This window comes from Rhopalosiphum padi, chromosome 1, assembly GCF_020882245.1.
Source record: "Rhopalosiphum padi isolate XX-2018 chromosome 1, ASM2088224v1, whole genome shotgun sequence".
In the NCBI taxonomy this organism is placed as follows: domain Eukaryota; kingdom Metazoa; phylum Arthropoda; class Insecta; order Hemiptera; family Aphididae; genus Rhopalosiphum; species Rhopalosiphum padi.
In genome coordinates, this window is record NC_083597.1 from 6002614 (window position 1) to 6024436 (window position 21823).

A 21823-nucleotide genomic window follows, 5' to 3' on the forward strand; every position below is an offset into this window, starting at 1 on the left:
TTATATATTATTATGTTATCTAAATGAATTTAAATCAACTGTCTATAAAATAATCAAAAAATGTTTTTAATTTAATGTTAAATTTAAAAAAAAAAAATATTTAAAAATGTTATATTATAAAAAAATATAACATTTTAACATGTTTGTAATTTAAGCTAATACTTTGTACCTATTTATATTTTTTCTAAAATATCAAAATAAATTAATATTTATTAGGTAGATACCTGAAGTATGTTATAAACTGTCAAAGTAATATTCCTTTCTATAAAAACCTAAAAAAAATGGTGAAATTTAAAAAATATTTTAATTTTTCATATAAAACTTAAATTATTCAATAAGTGTATTTTTTTCATTATAATAATTCAAAATAATTTAATATTCAATTCCAACACTAGTGAAAACAATAATTTATCAGAAAAATCTATCAGAGACTTTCTCTAATTAATTTTGATCAAAAATACTTGTTTTCTGTTTATTTTGTTCAGTTACACTTTTGTCCAAGTTTTCACATCCAATATAAATTTAATTAATAAATAAATATCTTCAAAAACCGAACAGAGTTCAAGCAGCGGTTATTGGATACTTTACTTTGGTACCCGTCTTACTTAGTTCATTTTAACACAGGATAAACGACAGATGCATATAATGTTATTAATTATTTTATAACTTAAACTGCAATGATAAATCGTCACATTATTCAAATTTCAAAAATGATTTGAATAAACATTTAATTTAAATCAAATGTACTTAATATTTTTATTGTAGGATAGTTTAAAACTAGGTATCTTACCTGTTAAAAATCTCAACAAATTACTAAATTCAATGACAAATACAGCCATATAAATCTGTTTCAATGCTCAAAAACAATTTAAAAAAATCGTAATAAGACTAATTAAACATTAAATATATCATTTACTTAATAGTTAATTTACTAATAAAATAGATATATGTTATATATTTTTTAAACTTGTTTATTCCCGGATATCTATTATGTTATTTCAAATTCATAGTGAATGATCTAAGAATAATTCAGTCTTAAAAATAAAAGGTCTTATTGCATTTAGAAACAACGATACTCTTCTGAACCATAAAGGACTAGGCTATCCTCAACTTAATGAAAAATGTATGTGATCATACATAATTTAATATGTGAATGATGTTATTTCTTATAAACTCAGCAAAATATGTATGCGTAATATTATATAACTTTAAAAATAGTGCTCGACTTGAAAAAGAAATAATAGACTGATAAATTATAAAACAAAAAAATGAAAAAAAAATGTGTGTCCCTATAGCTAATTAAGAGGACGCAACACTCGCATATGTTGTCTCCGTCTTACAAGTGAGCAACATAGCAAACTTACGCTCAGCAGATCACGTTTAACTCCGTTAGTTTAAAAATTAGAGTGAATCTAACTATTATAAAACTTAATAGTAAGAACATTATCTATGTTTGTATGTATGGTGTTTTACGATTATTCCGTTTTTAAGTGAGTTATGAGCATTTTTAATTTACGCTATATTATATATGCATAACTTGCTAAAATATTGATCTATCGTTAAATCCATCATAAAAACACAGATAATGTTCTTACCGTCAAGTCTCATAGTAGGTTTATTCACTCTAATTTTTAAACTAACGGAGCTAAACGTGATCTGCTGTGCGTAAATTCGCTATGTTTCGTACTGGTAAGACGAAGACAACACAATATGTGGGTGTGACGCCCTCTTAATACACCTAATATAATCGTAGGCGGTTTTGTCCCCCCCCCCCCACGCCCTTCTATTACATCCTTAAAATATTTTACCATAAATCAACAAACATTTAATAACTTATTATACCAATTTACTTAAAATATTCAGACATAAGCGTGCGTAGGTGGTAGACTTTTCAGACAATTGAGGTAATACTGATATTGTTTTTAAATGGATCAATAATTAAGTATAGTTATAAATATTTTGATTATGTTAGTTGTTTATAGTATATTTTATATATCTATGTCTATATATTATATAATACTAACCTTTATTTTGCATACCTCTCTTTTTTCACTGTAAGCTATTTATCAGATAATATTTCTAGAAATGTTGACGTATCAAAATCAAAATTCGAACGAGTATTTTATAGTTATTTAACTCCGTGTAGTAAAGATAACAAGTCCATGATGTTGAGTTTAGAAATATAAAGACTATGGTCATTTGAAAAGTAATTTATATTAATCTATCAATATTTATTATTTATAAAAATTATCCAAATAGAAAAATACGAGTACATATTATATTTTTGTAAATCCATATTTAAAGAATTTTATCTTTAATAATATAAACATTATAATAACTGAAAAATTAGTCGTTTAAATTTTGAATTAGATAAATCAAAATGTTCAAAAAAAACTATCAACTAAATAATTTAAAATAAAATAGGAAGGTTTTCAATAAAAAATCAGAATCTTTAATTACTACAAAACACTCCTAAAATAGTACAAAAAATCTCAAAAATTTTAAAATATTGTCTTGAAGTACGTAGGTACATTTAAAAATTTAAAAAACGGATTTTAAATAACTGCATTATTAAAAGATAAAAGGCAGGTCATCATGCTCGATGAATGAATATTTATAATCTTACACAACTCTGAGGATATAAAATTATTTAATATTATACCCTAAACAGTAGCCGCAGACACGATAAAAAACACAATATTATTGTTAAATCAATTATTTATTCGTCGCTTTGTTCAGAATCTAATATAGTAAAATTGGGTTAAAATAAAAATGGAGTATAGACTATTTGAACGTCCAAACAAGATAATACTAATAACTAATAACTGCGAGTATAAGTCTATTACATATATGATATAATATAAAAGATAAATTTATCTTTTTATTAATATATCTATACTATATACAATGACAAAATCTATAAGACTATTTTTCACATGTTATTAAATTGTATTAATTTTAATTAAACAATATTTCAAAAATATAATGAAAATTAAATTTTACTAATATTTATTAAATTTATTTTGTTTCAGAATATTATAAATTGGAATAATGATTTTAAAATTATATTTTTCTAAATTTAATTTAATATCAATGATTCTCATGTATGATCGTCAACGAGAAAATTAATTAACATCAATATGCGTAGCTTAGTATGATACTGTGGCAGATTTTTTGCATACTTTATGGATTTCAAACAGTGTGTAAGTATGTCATAATTTATTAAATGGTTAAGTAATTTATTCAAATATATTATGTACATAATATTATACATAAATGATTACATATTCACCTTTTATTGCTGTTCACCCAAAATCGGTGGTTCAGGCCCATCAACCAATTGTCCGTTTTTTTATTAATAATGTTTTTAAATACAAAATTAAATTACAGTGCGTATTATAATCTTCAAATAGATGTGTATATACTTAATCACTTACATACACATTCACATATACATTGTTGTAAGGTTGACACCACGTACTACATATCATTATACCTATAATGAAAACATGTAAATTAACAATGATCAGTGATCATTGATCACACTACCTTTCCTCGGCACAATGGAGCAAAAAGTTAAATTATTTTTAAATTATCCATTTTTGAGACTGGTAAACTTCTTCTAATATGAATATCTCTATAAATTTAAAATAATGTGTTTTGTCTTTTTAATATTTTCTGGAGAAAAAATGTCAAAAAAATGCATTATGTCGTGAAACAGTTAATGCGTATTTGGCTATGTCAAAAAAAAATTATCCAAATACACATATTAAATTATATGTGTATTAGATAAATTAAATTATCAAATATGTCAATTCCAGAAACTCAACTCATTTACCAATATTTAATGATTCTTTATTAACATATTATTATCGATTCTTTGAAAATAACAATTTATTGGCCCATTAATCAATCGATAATAGAAAAATAAAATATTATTGAAATATATATATATATTAAATAAAATTAAATATTTATTTATACACTTATAGGGAGTTTTTCTGCCAGCCAAGCTCCTGGTGACATCACGGTCATGTTCATAAGTCCAACCACTGTCAAAGTATCTTGGAAAATATCACTAATAGGTATTGAAAAATATGACGTCATGTACAAACCAACCAACGCCAGGTATGATAATACAACTATTTTAGGTTTATAGCTACTTACATTATGATCTACAAAATTATTCAATCGTGTAAAAATCTGATTCTATCCTACGTGAATACGTATTCGAAAGAACTCATTTTCTTTACTTTTCAACTTTTTTTTACTATGAGTTAATAAGATTAATGTATAATATAGGCTGACGGATTGTCTTCAATCAGAATCGTCTTTCATATAAGTACAATGATTTATCATTGAATTAAAGTTTAATACATATATTAGGTTGACCTACTCAATGCCGAGGCACCCTAAACAAACACCAGCTGATCGGTTGCCTACATCCCTTTTTAAAAGTTAAAAAATTATAAATTGTTATAGAAATAAATTATAATATTGTACAAATTTTGTTTAATATTTAATTATTCGAAATTAAGCTTAAATGTACTAATATCTTTGTGCCGTCTCTCAATAATATAATATATATATATATATATATATATATAATAAATTACCTATAGGTATGAAGTATTTCAACTAAATCTCTTTTGGGATTATCTAATATGATTTAGATAGAATAACTATAAAAGAAAAAAATTCCCAATGGACAATGCAAAATCGAATAAAGTCCCAAAGTATAAAACTTTCTATGACTAAAATAATCTAAAATAAAATACCCACAGATTTTGTGTTCCACGACATAATATAACTTTTAATCATACACATCGTTTGATAATAACTAATTCTAATATCATGATGTAATACCGTTTTACAATCTACTTTTCGCGTGTTATAAAATGCATAATTTCTTACATGATTAAACATATAAAAACAAATTCTAAAAACTGTTTACTTACAAAAACCTTATAATTAATTTTGAGCAATATAAACATTTTATCTCTTTATATATATAAAAAAAAAATACATATGTACAGTAATTTTGTAGGCAGAAGTCACACAAAATGTAAATGAAAAATCTTATAAACATAACAGGAGAAAAACAAATGAAGTAAAACAATCTCATGAAGTTTTTAAACGTATTTTCACAGTCGAAAAAATACAAAATAACGAGAACGTATATTTCTTGAGTTGACAAGCTGGAATTTGTTTAATAAAATAAAAATAATGAGAGAAAATATATATTATTAACATTATGTGACTGTTGTTTTTTCTTTTTAATGTAAATATTTTAACTAATTAAACATTGAATATCCTTTATTTGGTGAAACTTGATTTATATTATGTAGCGATTAAAATCATTTGAACAAAATATTTACTTTTACGCAGTAGGAAAGTTTTCAATGAGTTTTTATTGTGTATGATTGCTGTTTGGAGGAAGTAGAACATAAGAACAATTGTCTAAGTAACAAAAATTTCAGATGGGTAAACACCATTATAATATTCCAATTGTCCGTTCTATATATTATTTAAAAATAAACTCAATTTTAATTTATTACCTACTATTATCCTATTCTAATTAAATAATTATATTTAACCATTAACGTGGATACGTCATTTTCTATAATATAATTAGCTAAAAAAAAAAAGAAAGAAAAATTATTGGTATTTTGATTTCCCTTAAAATTAAAAATCAACAAATTACAATGCTTTACGTCAACGTTATATTACGAACATGCAACTATATAATTTTATCGAATAACTCCTTCTTACCGCCACCAGGTCACGATACGTATCATATAGTCATATATATTATTATAGGTAGGTACATTATATATAGCTATGGCCAACCAACCACTAGTCTACCATCGCGATTAAATATGTAACGATTTGTTTATTTGAGTGGGTGTTTTTTTCCATTGGTCAGTTACAAGGTAGTAGCGGAGATAGCGGTCAACTCCGATTCCGTGACACTCGGTAACTTGATGCCAAATACGCAATATCAAGTAACTGTGACAGCGTTCAAAGCAGGTCGCCGATTTCGGAGTAGACCAGTTATATTTAAAACACTTGGTAAGTAAGATCAAATAATATGTAATGTCTAATAAAACAATATTTTTAAGTAAATTAAATTATACGTGATACACAAAACTAATGTTTAATTATTATTAAACTAATAGTTCTTGAGTAAATTCAAAACTTGGAAAATATTTCTAGTATTATTATACCACTTTTTAAATTAAAAATGAAACTCAAAGTAAAATTATTGTATACTTTAAGCGTAAACCTATTTTTTCAACACAAGTTTGACGATACAATTTTCATTACATTTTTTTATAGATATCTCTGGTACACGTTCCTAAACACACTATAAAATATTTAAAAATTACTCTTTAACTTAATCTCTATATATTAATATCTTTATTATGTAATTTAATGTATAATGTATGCTACGTCCGACAGCCTTAGCAGCCGCGGACTGTTTCTGTTAATAAAAAAAAAATATTTAAAAATGTTAGGTATTTAAATATGTTAGCGAACTATGTACGAGTAGTATGTAATATATATGTATCAATTTGTATTTTTATATCATAAAATTAATATAAGTAAACTTTCTATCCTCAAACTATAATATTATCTTATAAACTATTATGAAATTAACCATTTTATAAAGAAAAACATTTAATTTTTCCATAATAAACACAACTAATTACCTTGACATATATATTCCTAGTATATAATTGCTATATTAAAATTAGTGTTAACAAGTTATTGTTATTAAAAATTATTTTGTACAAACAAAGATATAGTTCAAATAAAAATATGTTTTCTTAATTTTGACAATAATAATATTTACAGGATTGCAAGTATTTTTTTTTTTTAATCAGCTAAATGTATTTCTATTCTGAAACCATGAGGTAATTATAGACTATCCTTTTCACAATATTATTTTTTTGTGTCCAATCCATCAATAATAAAAATATTCAGTATCAAATTCCAATTTTTAAATTGAAAAATATGATATTTTTATAACTATTATATTATTATAATATTTATAAAACCAACACAGTCCTGTCCTTCCCCTAGGATTTAAAATGGAAAACTCCAAATATTTACACTGAACATACATATTAATTGATTGAAAATTACTACATATATTTTTAACTCCCTTCGAGATAGGGTTAAATGTTTTTTTTTTACTGAAAATTAAAATAAAATAGTATTTTATAAACTAATACAAACTATTTTAATTTCAAACATATAAATATAGTGCGCGCGTATTATATTATATTACGCTTTACGCTATATAATATTTACTTTAATAACATAAATTATTTTCAATCTAAAATTATACACGATAATTAATTTACTATTATAACCAGTACCTATTATTACTTCATTGTATTGATTTAATTAATATCTATATGCGTTTGTATAACCCGACTTGGCCATTAAAAAAAAAAAAATAATAATAATCAAATATTTAAAACAGTGGTTATAATATATAGGTGTATCTCAGTTTTAATATACTTCATTTCACGGCAAATCGGAATCGATTTACCTTGCTTTGTAAACTAATTCAATCAAGATAGGTTGAATATGCCGGATTATATCATTATATATATAGCACTTGGTAGATTTTTTAACGTGGTTTAAACTACATTCTAAACTTTTCTGATATCTCTAAAAACAATCTCGGAAATTTTAGTCGAAATCAGTCGAGTTGTTTTTGAATATATAAACTACAAACATAAGGTTTACAAACATTGCCTTTTGATTTATATTTGAATGAAATACAAGAAATTTAAAAAAAAAACCACAGCGACGTATGGCTGTTAGGATAGTCTAGCTATACAACTTTTTTTTAAATTTTCTATCTCTATCCAACGATAACCTCGTGTATAAACTACTAAATAATATTTGATATTTGTGAGCCAAAACGAAATTCACGTGTAAATAACTTTAAATCAACCTATAGGGGTTGATAAATGAAGCAAAGAACACTTACTGCGTCTTAAAAATACGTGTGAAAAATTGATGCCAATCGGTTATGTGATTTCCAAGTCTATATGCTGCATACAAACGTACATTAATTTATATATATTTATTGTATACATATTATATATATATACATATATTATGTAACAAATAACATAATTTATTATGTAACTAATTTTCGTGTTAAGGATATTATTAATACATACATAGATTCCGACACACCGTACATAAATTGATTATTTTAAAATAGGACACCCATCATTAAATTTATCGAAACTTATTTTTCTTTAAAATTGTCTATAAAAAATGCTATTTTACAAGAATAAGTGCTACATTTTCAATTAAAAAAGTAGCTATCTTTAAGTTACTTGCCAAAAATTGTTTTTTATATACTTATCATCTAATTAATTTATTATTATCTGTTCAATATTGTTTAATATATTAAGTTAAAAACTAATATTATTTGTTCAATACTTTTTTAAGATAAAGGTGTTTCGTGGCCAGATATTCATCATTCACAAATGAATTCTAGTGGTGATGTAGATATATCACCACCTGATGTTGTAGGTGGTGTTGGACATTCAGTACCACCAGAAGGCCCTACTTCCCCTCCTTATGTACAGGTAATAGATTAATTTTACTTATTATTATTATTATTATTATTAAAAAAAAACATCCATGACAGCAAACCACCCATTTTGACCTATGTCCCATAAAGAAATTTATGAAAATATACCTATATTATGTTTACGAATATATAAAAAAAATTATCTATTTACTAAAATATGATTTAAGTAATAATTAAACGATAAATTATACGTTTATTCTATTAAAATTGATTCAGAATATTATCAAATAAAATAAATAAATTGAATTAGATAGTTAATAAAATATTCCATAATTCTAAAACGAAATGTATTATTTTCCTGTTCATAATATAATAATGCTAGGTACCAAAATTACATTTTCGTTAAATTATTATAAGTCACGAACTCTGCTAAATAAATATCACTAAAATAGTATGTATAACTAAACATAACTTAATATGTAGTCTTACTAGTCTTTTAATTTTTATAATATAATAGTACAACAGCAGAAATCTAAAAAAAAAAAAAAAAAAAAATTTCTTTTTTTATACAAGTATTGTCTACAGCTGAAATAAGCATGCACAACTTTAAAATCACCCAAATCGACAGTTTTTCAATAAGTTTTTTTTTTTACCTCGTTGAATCAATTTTTTCTTTAACTTAGAAGTGTTTTATTTTTTAAGATTAATTTCAATAAGCAAAAAAGCTATAATCACACGGCGTTATAGATAATATATTTAGGTACGAGACCGTGGATCAATTTTATCTATATATTTTATGAAGTTGTTTTATTAATTTAATCGAATACACATATACTAGGTAGTAGGTACAATTTAATATATATAAGTATAAAATACGAGTATAAGGTGAAATTAGAAAAAATCATATTATTGTGTGTATAATAAGTAAATGTAATTCAAAACAACTAGGAGATGAGAATTATTAATAGTTTTTATTTTTTATGGAAAAATTTAAATCGTACTTAAAATATAATATAAACAAATAATAATAAAATAAACAACAATTTTAAGAGAATATACGTATCACCTAACCATTAATCACACGAACCAAATAAATACTTAAGTAGGCTTTATATTTTCAAATTAATTACAATAAGGTTTCTTAATTTCGTATTGCTTATTAAAAAATAAATTAACTATACTGAAAACGTATTTTACGTCGATAAAGTAACCGCAATTAGTGGCTTCAGTGTTAAACGTAAATAATTAAATTAAAACTGTAGACGATCAAAATAATAATTTTGTAGTATTTACAATATGTTTTCATGTATGTCAAAATACTACCCACTACAATAAGTTATAAATATTTATGTTTATTTAGGTGCGAGGAATAGAAATTACTATTGTAGTGCTCGTCTTAATGGTCTGGGTCGGTGCTATAATAATGTTTTTCAACCGCTGGGGTAAAATAAGGATGCTTATACCATATCAACCAGACTATAAAGACACACAACTCAAAGTGCCCGGAACAGGTGCATGCAATACAACCAATTCGTGCCAAAACCAAACAGGACCAAGTTTTTGCTGTTCGCAGGTCAGTATTGTGTTTTCTGTGTTAAAAAAACTAAATGCTCATTTAAATTGTGTGATGCACGTGAAAATTTGATTTTTGAACATTCTTCTATTTACTATCATTTATTTTTTTTTTTTTTAATTTATCAACCTAAATGCAGCGACCCGACATGTATAATAGAAGTCGGGTGTCAACATAATGTAGTACAACGTAGCATATAATGCATTTTTTGTTGCATACCATTAGTCACCAGAGACCGGGGATCACAATATTTTTAAAGAAACTAACCGTATTATATGAAAAGGAAAATAAAAAATATTAACAGGCAACAACCCTTACCTCGTTTGTAATGGCAAATGGAGTGAAATTATCAAATGTTGGATAGTCTTCAAAAAAAAAAAAAATATATATATTCAACTAAATGAAAAATGGAAAATTATTAAGGTACCTACTATTTAATGAGTTGTATTAAATATGAATAATAATGTTTTAAAATTTTGACTCGCTGACTGAATATAAAAATAATTATATTTTGTGTGATATAATATGGTTAACTTTATTTTTATCTTATACTTATTTTACCTAAATATATCCACAAAAAATAAATTTACATAAAATGTTTGCAATAAATAAGTGTTATGGCTTAATAAATTTACAAGTTTTTAAAAACTTTGTTGTACAATATTATGTCCATTTACTTTAAACCAAGAAATACTATTATTACTTATTTAATATTTAATAATCTTGTAACCTTAATGTATTTATTTTTTTAAATCTTCAAACCTTGAATATACTCAAAACATTATAAATTCCATATTTCTATTCAAAAACCACAACAGTTGAATAGCAATTGCCAATTAATCAAACATACATTTTCAACTAAATAAATATATTTTAAAAAATCATTCTAAATATTACCTATATTTTAAGGGATTGTAAATAAGTATATTTAAATTTAAGTTATGATTTAATTAAGATATTTCAATTATTATCTACCAATGATTTTTTAAATATTCATTTGTTATACAACGTTTACAGTAAATATAGATGATAACGCCATTAATTTGATAAATTTAAAATAATATTTATTTTAAAGCCACAGAATATAAATTATGACAAAATAATTTCAAAAAATATATTTAACTGTTTTTCATACCTACAGTACTTAACATTTTATAACCAATAACTACATTAAATAACCAAGAATATAAAATACCTACTTTATAATAGATATATGTACAATATTATAAGTGTATATTAAATAAATTAGGTATTCAATTCCATACAACTAAAAAATTTGACCAGATGTGCACTGGGTATTTCCACTAATATTATCCTTGTCCCTTGTTAGTGTCATAACCAGCTTTGGATATTAAGGTACACACGAATACACGACGTTGTTATAAATATAACTTTATGTTCGATCGTGTAAATAAGCTAAGATCAATATAATTTCATAACAACAACCTTGATACTTTTGATGACAGTGAAATGTGAATATATACATATATATATATATATGTATAATATACACGTGTCATAGAAATAGTGTAGGAACAAGGGTTGACATTATTCTGAAAAATGGGAGAACAAATAATATTGTAAACAGCCGATACCTTCCCAGAAAAATGTATCAAAAATAAAATTAATATTTAACAAATTTTACTTAAGCCATTGTTTTATCATATAAATATATAATCAACAAACCTGTAATTCAAAATGTTCTTGTTTATGAATATTAATATAATACAAGATATATAATATTATTATTTACTATACATTACCAATAAAAATTGTTTAAGCATAGTTATAAATTATAAGTTTTAACAAATCAATAATTTTATATTTCTATGACGTTCGAGACTTTAAGAGGTATAATTGGATACTGTTACTGTAAAACATATTGTATGGGCACTGCTACTACACTCATGGGCAAATTTATATTGACTGAAAACTAATTTTTATAATTTTGTTATATAGTAAAGGAACAGACATCGAGCAGGGGACTTCCACAAAAATTACTGTAGGCTATCTCTAAACACACTATCTCAACATTTTCTAAGAGCCTGTCTCTGGGTACAATATTGAATAATATATACATTGAATGCAAAGCTCTTTATTCTAATACATATATAAATATAAAATATTTTAACATTCCCTATTTATCTTACTAATTTTACAATATTTTTAGTTTTACATTTTAACATTTTATCCATACTCAATTTATTATTGTAAAAGTATAAGCAATTACAAAATTATTTTAATAAATTAATTAAATATATATTATGGTAATTACCTATATAAAATACTCAATGTACCCGCTGTGTTGGTCCATCGCTAATTTTCGTTTCTGTGGTTGCCATTGTTAGTTTTATAAAATTATTATTCTCCTATAGATATAATTTACATATAATTGTATTAACACCAAATTAGTTGATTAAATTAAGTTGTCCGCTATACAGTTATGTAACATGTTTTCCTTTGATGTATACCTAGTCGTTTAAACTTAGAGAAACGTTAATTTGAACATATTGAATTTCATCATTAAGCAATAGGATAATTAATTAATGATTATATTTTGTTTTATATTCATACAAACCAGAAAACTAGAACCCACGTAATAATTAAGATTTTTCTTTTCGTTTTTTTTTTTTAATTCATAAATTTCTTGTTAAAATCTATAACTCCAACCCTTTTTTTATGATAATCTGTAAATTATTTCAACGAAAAATCATCACCCGTTCATTTCCGAAAATACAATTATTGTAATATTATATATTTATTCCCTTAACTATAAACGTTTTCGTTACCAAATTATATCAAATTTATTAATTTATTAGAAATGTTTAATTTTGGCTAGAAATATGAGTAAGTATGTGTGGTGATGGAAATTTATTGTTTCAATTCAATAACTAATTAACTAACCTACAGTTACATAACTATTACATTTTCTACTATAAAGAGAATTCATAATAATTCGGTAATAAATTCTTTGAAACAAAAGTTATTGGCATGTTAAAAACAACTAATTGACGGGAACACACTTAGATGGGTATTGTGTATTATACGTTATAATATGCTTTGTTCGTTTTTATAATTTTTAAATATGTATGTTGTACAATGTACATTAAACATACATGAATATAGTTTGCATAAAACTTTAATATAAACTCGATATATTAAGGCGTAATATCTTATAAAAAGTGTATATATACAGTATACACATGTATTAAGTTTATCAATATTATTCATCAATCATCGCTAAACCTTGTAACTATTAAACTTCATGATCGTTTTACTATTTTATATATTGTACAGAGCAATGAATGTTTTAATTTTACAAAGATTTTATTCTGTTTGTCATCACCTTTTGGAACAATAAAAATGCTTCGATATACAACTTTGGGAATGGTTTCTGGTAGAAAATGGTATCTATAATATGTTACTTTGAGAAGTCAAAAGAAAAATATAGCAGTACTTTTTAAAATAACTACAAAAAAAAAACAAAAAATAAATAAAGAAAACAAGAATTTTTTCGTAAAACCAGTATTCGACAAAGTCGATTTTCTTTTTGTATAACAGAACGTCTTCGCCCAGAACTTTTTTTAAATGTTTTATCATTGAATTCATATATTTAACACATACATTACACTTACTTACTAGTTACTCTTCAATGTATACTCATCACCATTTTATATAATAGAGTGGCTACCTACTTTCGTCGTATTTTTAAAAAAAAAAAAAACAAATGTAATTAACTACATATAATATATCTATGTAATAACTTTTGTTTTTATCAATATTTATTATTTTAAATATTTAATTAACAATAATACTCATATATTAATATCTAAGTTAAAAATGTTTAAAAATTTGATAAGCATAAAAGTTAGTTAGTTACATCTGTCAGTTTTTCTGTTGTACCCTGTATATAAATATCTTTTTTTATATACGTATATACAACAAAGTACTTTTTTTATGTCCGGTATAATCTTGGAAACTACCGAACGGATTCGAACGGGGTTTTTTCAATTTATAAAGCGCACTATAGAGTAGCATAGTTTTATGAACCTGAATCTTGTCAACGGAATATTGGACGATAAAATATGAATACACCAGTAGCGCCATCTGCAGATGCACATATTCCCAGTAAAATAAAATTTAAAAAAATAGATAAAAATATAAAAACTTTTCCCTGGCTTAGTTGGGTAAGGCAGATAAATAAATTTTTCAATATTTTGGATATAAACTTAAATTTTTATGTTAATTTTAAAATAATGGTTATGAAAATCTATAAATAAAACTATTAACGATCCACCAATGAATTGAAGTATACTAAAACCGAAATGCAATGATATACTGATATTATAGCGCCGTATGTTGATTCATTTTATCCATGGGGAAGTCGGATTACATAGCTAGTATCTATATACGAATATATGCGAGTGCATATATGTATATATACTTACGTATGTATAATGTCTACTGTATGCGTTCGATAACCTCATGTGTTTGCTATTGGTGTATATTTTTAGGTATTACTATATTAGTGGGGCTAAATTCAATGTTCAAATTACTAAACCTACGTATTTGTTTGGAAAATTTATTTCTCCCGAAATTATAAAGAAAATATGGTAAGATCGTTGTGAATTATATGTACCTATACTAAATATAATATTGATATAAATAATTATGAGTTCAACGCGAGTAATCGATATTTTCCCCAAAACACTTTTACGTGATTAGATAGATATAGAACTAGAATACTTATCGGGACGTTTGAATCTATAACTCGGAGTTTGTGTATTAAGGTTATTAAGTGCTTTACCCGTAAACAGAAAAGTTAAATAAATTAATTTAATTAAAAATTATCAGAATTTTCACACTTTTTATCTAATAATCTTGTATTATAATAATTCCAAATACTTGGAGTTATTTTCATAATGGAAAAAAAACAAATTTTATAACAAACATTCCCACTTTGGGAAACACTGAATTTTCCATGTAATATATTTTTCATAATATTAGAAATATCAAAAAAAAGGATTCACTTATTTTTCCAATGTAAAAAAAATTCAAAAATCTGGTGCTATTGGATTTTTTCAGAAGAACGTTTTAATATTTTAAAAACGTATATTTTTAATTATTTTAAATGTGATTGTTCTATAAAAAAAATTTATTTTTACCAAAAATAACTTATAGTCACAAAATTGAAAATTAAAGCGTTTTTTCTTCTACAAAAAGTGTCTTTAGACACAAAAAAAAACGATATTGTAAAATCAATACTATTATGTCTCAGCTTAGAACCGAAAATTGCATCATAAAATATATTACTGAAAGGCATCTTCTAAATAAATTGAGTTTCTTAAATATAAATAATACATCTTTAGAGGACTTTTTATTTTCATGTATCTAAACCTATTTCTTTCATCTTGATAATCTCAATAACCTCTCTGAACGATCAAAGATTGTCAAAATCAATGATCTTCAAAAAAAAATTTATCAAACGTAATTTTATTGTATTTGATGTTCCACATGATATTTTTAAAAATAACAAATATTAATTAAAACGAGTAATAGTTTATTTATTAACTGGTAATTTAAAATCATACTACGTAACAGTTGAGTTCTTTAATAACTTACTGTTGTCTGTTTAGATTTCCATGTACAATAGAAGGGCTTAAGTGGATACTTTCATAAAATAATTCCAAGCAATCTTTCTATGTATTATTATGTTTATAAACGAAAATTAATTTCCATTTTCTTTATTGGTCCTCAATTTTGTATTAAATCAACAAATCAGTATTGCGTCTTTTATCATTAGTCCGGTTCGAGACTTTGGCACTATTCTATACACTAAAATAATTTATATGCAGTTTAACGATCACGTGAAATCGATTGTTACTAAAATGTATCGTTTGCATGATTTAATATGGTGTCACATTACTCAATTTTCTAATATCAGAAGTCGAACCATAATAATGAAGGTATTCTACTTTTCCTCATAATTATATCTATATTTTAGATATGATTATGTTGTCAAGACGTTCAACAAAACAACTGTATGTATACAATTTGAGAAATTGTAACAATATCGTCTTATTTATTACCAACACGCTTTTTTAGTAAATTGTTTTATACTTTTTATACTTAAAAACGAATCATTATTACAGACATCCAATTTTGATAACCTCCAATGCTCTACAATAGTAGGTTCAATATTAAAAAAATAACTTTAGTAAATATACCGTTGATTGGTATGTACGGCGAGTGATGATTTTCACTTAACATTATATTTACATCGATTGCCATAGTTAGGTACTATAAAATAAAATAAATTACCCAAAACGTTGACAATTTACATCACAGATTGAATGTGCATGTGATTGCCCTTTCCAGGTTCGTTTCGCATGGCACTAATAGAAATGTTTGCTTATTTTTCCCGTGTGTTTTTCTGTTTTATTTTACATATAACAGCAGAGCAGTTGCTGCATCTTGGACCATTGTTTCAAGTATTCACCTCCGTCGCCGGACGTACATCCCAGAGACTGCACGTGTCGGTTCGCTTTGCTGCATAGAGCGCCGTCGTCCGAATAACCGTTAAGTATACATATGGTAAATGCGAAGACAACAAATAATTGCGACACGTAATCAAAAATTGTGGTTTTCACAATCGTATTTGTTTTGGTTATTGATTTTAATTTTTATATTTTAGCACACTAACATATTTATATTTTATATGCATAACTATTATATATTATGTATATATTATTATGTACTGTAAAATCTGCATAAAATGATGGAAAGGATTTTAAACAGAAATTTATTTAATCCGATAACTTAATATTATATTAGGTAAATTTAATTGACAGATTTTACGGTTCATACAATTACCATACCACGATAAAAGCACGGTTTTCGATTTTTTTTTTTTTTTAGTTTTAGGTATGTATTTGGTTTTTTTTATATCTAGTTTGTTAAAAAATAATGTATTTAGTGTTGATTGGCAATAACATTAATTAATTACCAATAACTTTTTTAGGTATTAATAGTTTTGATACACACACACACACACATATATATATTCACATCACAAATGTATGTATAACCATGTTTCACGTTTAATAAATAACATTTTGTGGTGAAATAATATCTATTAAACTACCTATATAAGTCAAGATATAGTTCATTGAAGCTTAAGGAGGTGTTTTAATTGCACAGTTAAAACTTTAACAGACTAAAGCAGTTCTGCGGTGTATTGAAATAGTGTGTAGTTATAGTGTAATACAGTATAAAATAAACTTTCATTGTAAAGTTTGCCATTATGTTGGTCGTACTATTATAGCAATAGTCGATAACTGAGATAACTTAAAATGTATTAATAATGTCTAATCGAAATATACACTTTTCTATTACATACTTATGTACAATACAATTATTTTAGTTATATTATACCTAATGCTATAAGTAATAATAACAATAGTGATTAATTATTTAAAAATACCTGATGCTGTTTCTTCCTTATTAAAATCAATTGCAACTATAATAAACTTCACCTTTATAATATTTAAATACAAATTACTCATGTTTTAAATAAAAAGACTGATTTATGGACAACTATAAACTGTCTTATCCCCTAAACTAGTTTCTAAGACGACCAAAAACTGTAATGTGTGGTATATATATTTTCCATTTAATATTAATTAAAATTTAAAATAACAACCAGTGACTAGATGAAATAGACATTTAAACATTTATAGCAATAATTACGCGTACTATGTAAATTATATTTTTCAACAGGTAATCAAAAGCTTATAGAAATTAATTAAATAATGTACAACATTTGTCATTATTTTTATTAATAGTTGTGTATTTACTATTTTATTAACAATGTCTTCAATATTAAAATATTCAAAGTTTTATTATATATAGTAAACATATTATTATATTGATGAAATTTGGTCAGATTCCCGGATTATTTAATACAAGTCTCTTAATCAATTCTCAAATCGTTAAATGACTTTTACGTTTTCTAGACTCTTAGTTTTAATTTCCTGTGTAGTAAAACTATATAGACTTCCAAATTAAGTCTTTATGCTATTATCATATAATTACTTGATTAAACCTAGCTCTACATTATGGAATAACGTCGTAAAATACTTATTAAGTCTGTAAACAATGAATTTCTTATGATTAATAATTAAAAAGAAGTTGCCTGAACTTTCAATAATTTATACGAAAAATAAAAGAAATAAAAATACATAATATACTATAGTTGTACAATTAATTATAATTAAATAGGAAAAAATGCATTTCAATAGATATCATATTATATTAATTTCATATTAATCAACTTCTAAAAGTATATTCTAAACTACGTGATTTTAATATCCAGCATACAAAAGAATACAAAAAAACAAAAAATGTTACTAACTATATGAAATGTTAGAAATATAATAACTTTATAAATGCCGATTTAAATATTTAAGATAATAAGTATATAATCTATAGTCTATATTCTATATTATCAGATAATATAGTAAAAAAATTATAAATGAATTATTTGTAGCTATAAAAAATGACGGACAGTACACTCAAAAGATATTTACACGGAAAATAAACATAGCCCCATAATATTATCAATACTATTATAAAAATGTTATTTTTTTTTTTACAAGTGTCACTTTTTACAGTGTCAGGTTACTATGACTACTATAAATACCACACAACATTAAAATTGATTCACTTTTAAAACTGATAGATATCTTTTATAATTTTGGAAAATATATACTAGGACGCTTGATGAAAAAACAATCTAAAAATATTAATAGACAATACAAGAAAAAGTTTAAAATAAAACATTGTAGCCAGGTGAATTTTAAAATATTAAACAAATAAAATACCTGTTAAAAATATTGACAATTATTTTACAACAAAGACATTATATATACAGGCGTAGTGTCTAATATGAATACAATAAACTCATCTAACAAAACATTTACATAATATAATGTTATTTGAACTTAAATAATTTTTGAATTTTAATAATTGAGTGCTTTACTTAGTAAAGCTTTAGAACTTAAATATTACTTAGACCAATAATTATGATATAAAAATGTACTAATATAAATACCAAAAGTTTAATACAATTTATTATTCTATTATTTATTTTTAACGCGTAGATATGTATTATTATAACTAATAGGTATTTAGCGAATTTAATGTTTCACCAAAATAAATTAAAATTATTAAATACATATTAATATTATAAATGAAATTGAATTCATAATTAATAATATAAATCTGATGATCATTGATGTTTACGAGCAACTCGAAATCAATTATCATATATCAACTGATATCAAATAAATTCCTCGTCATAACGCTAAGTTTAGATATCTAATTTGTCACGATCGGAATAATTGTAAGTAAATATTTTTAAATACCTATATATACTCTTATAAAAAATCACATTGTTCGAGCACGCTTATATTCGATGCAATTATCTATTTAAATACGTTTGAATTGCATAAATCACACAGCCCGCCGTGTAAATAATCAATTCGTAAATATAATGTTATTGTTTATTCAACTGCTAGCAAACAATCAAAATGTACTAATCGCAATAGCACTCATCGTGCCAAAATAACGTGAAGTTTGCGGTACATTAATATATACACGCGAACCGGCAAAGTCCGTTAGGTCAGGTGGTTACTTCAAAGTCAAAGTATATAGGTAATGCCTAAATCACTATTATTGTGTTCTGCTAAAACGCAGCTCGACAAAACGAAACGATAACAGTCACTCACCGCACTTGTACGTGTTTTTTTTCCGTAAAACACCTAATATTATTATTATCGTATAGGTACACCGTCTCTGCACGTGCAGATAATCATAATATATTATATTATTATTATCGCATAATAATTATTGTTTCGATGGTTTATTGAACCGCGACGTGCGCGCGCGTTGGTGTTTTTCCAGAGGCACCTGATGCGCTGCGGCCTGGCCGACCCGCTGGACTGGCGCGTCCGGAACCTGTTGCGGTCCCGATCCCGCGTCAACTCGGCCATCTACATCAGTCCCATCTACCAGGACGCGCACATCCGGAACGGCATATCGGTGAGGCCGATACGGAAGGCCCAAAGCGCGGACTTCCTGCCCAAGTACGACTACAGCGGCTGGGCCAACTACCAGCAGTTCTCGTTGCCACTGGGCTCCGGCGGAGGCGGCGGCGGCGTCGGCGTCTGTACCGGCGGCGGTGTCTGTACCGGCGGCGGTGTCTGTGCCGGTGGCGTCTGTGCCGGAGGCGTCTGTGCCGGAGGCGTCTGTGCCGGTGGCGTTTGTGCCGCCGGCGGCGTCTGTGCCGGCGCCGTCGACAGTACCGTTCACCAGCGGCACATCAAACGGTTCCAACTGCCCACGGTTTCCATATCCATCGCGTCCGACTCGGATAAGGCGCTCAACGAACTGCTCATCTAAAATACGTACCTACCGTGGTTTTCCGGCACCTTAGGTCATCGCTTCTCTATTATTATTATAGTCGTCGTATAGATTTTTTCGATACGCATTGCACCCGCGAGGTTCCCGTAAAACGTTTCACGGCAACTACGTTTTTTCCGTCGTGCTATAAGCCTATAACGAAATAATATCATTATAATATCACGTTAGTTCATAGACCCCCTTCCCCCCCCCCAAAAAAAAAAAAAAAATAATTATAATAAAACTGAAAATATTACATATTTACAAATTTACGTTTCGGGTTATTTTAACACCGGAAAAGCCTTATCAAAGTCCTGTATGACAGTAAAGTACTTCAGCTACCTAAATAAAACAAAAAAAAATAGAACACCATTTGCGTCTATGTACTGCGGTTATCATATTATATTATTTTGTTTCTTTCGTTTCGGCGGTAATCTGGGTACAAAACATAATCTAAGTAACCGACTGACGACCTATTTCGTATCGAAAGATTAACTCGCTGTATAGTCCGATCCTCTATAGTACTATATGTATAAACAGAATAAAAAATATATACGCACTGCTGTGTATCGTGTATTACAATATACCTGTAAGACCTATGAGACGTTTTCTGGCATGATAATAGATAATATTATATCGATAAACGTACGATAAATAATATTACGTAATGTAGTTAAGTACCTAATGGAATTAGTATTCAGTACTTTTGTTGTCGTGTTCCAAAACAACGTAAGTAATTAGAACATTCCGTGTGTGATATCAGTAAAAGTATCTAATACATGATATCATAATAAAATGCTATTTAAGTATATACAGTAGATATTCGAATAGGTTGTAAGTAAACATTATAATAACTAAACCATTATTGATTATAAATTATAAAAATATTATTTACAATCAATTCTACAATACACTAAAAACTAAATGTATTTAAGTCTCGTTCTAACCGTTACACATTTATAGTTTTTATCTATTTAAAACAGTTCAACATAATAATATTATATTCTATAGGATAAATCACCCAAAACTATTCAATAAAATAGAATGCTTTTAATTGAAATGTATAGTTAAATCACAAATTTGTACACAATACTTATAGTTGATATGAGAAATTCGACTTGATTATTAATTATTATTTAACACACACAGTATAATATTACATAATATAGATTCAACACATAATTTTTTCCACGCTGACTACTTATTATATTTAATAATTTACT

General features: G+C 25.7%; 1 protein-coding gene across 1 annotated transcript in view; it reads left to right on the plus strand.

The window, feature by feature from the left end:
- Positions 1 to 20832, plus strand: part of LOC132917553 (uncharacterized) — a 52963-nt gene extending 32131 nt beyond the window's left edge. The window contains exons 2-7 of the mRNA XM_060978340.1: positions 3033 to 3203; positions 3993 to 4128; positions 5927 to 6072; positions 8482 to 8621; positions 9927 to 10139; positions 20103 to 20832. Coding sequence (XP_060834323.1) covers positions 3155 to 3203; positions 3993 to 4128; positions 5927 to 6072; positions 8482 to 8621; positions 9927 to 10139; positions 20103 to 20600 — 1182 coding nt within the window. The 5' untranslated portion in view covers positions 3033 to 3154 and the 3' untranslated portion in view covers positions 20601 to 20832. The remainder of the gene's footprint in view (positions 1 to 3032; positions 3204 to 3992; positions 4129 to 5926; positions 6073 to 8481; positions 8622 to 9926; positions 10140 to 20102) is intronic.
- The last annotated feature ends 991 nt before the right edge of the window (positions 20833 to 21823 follow it).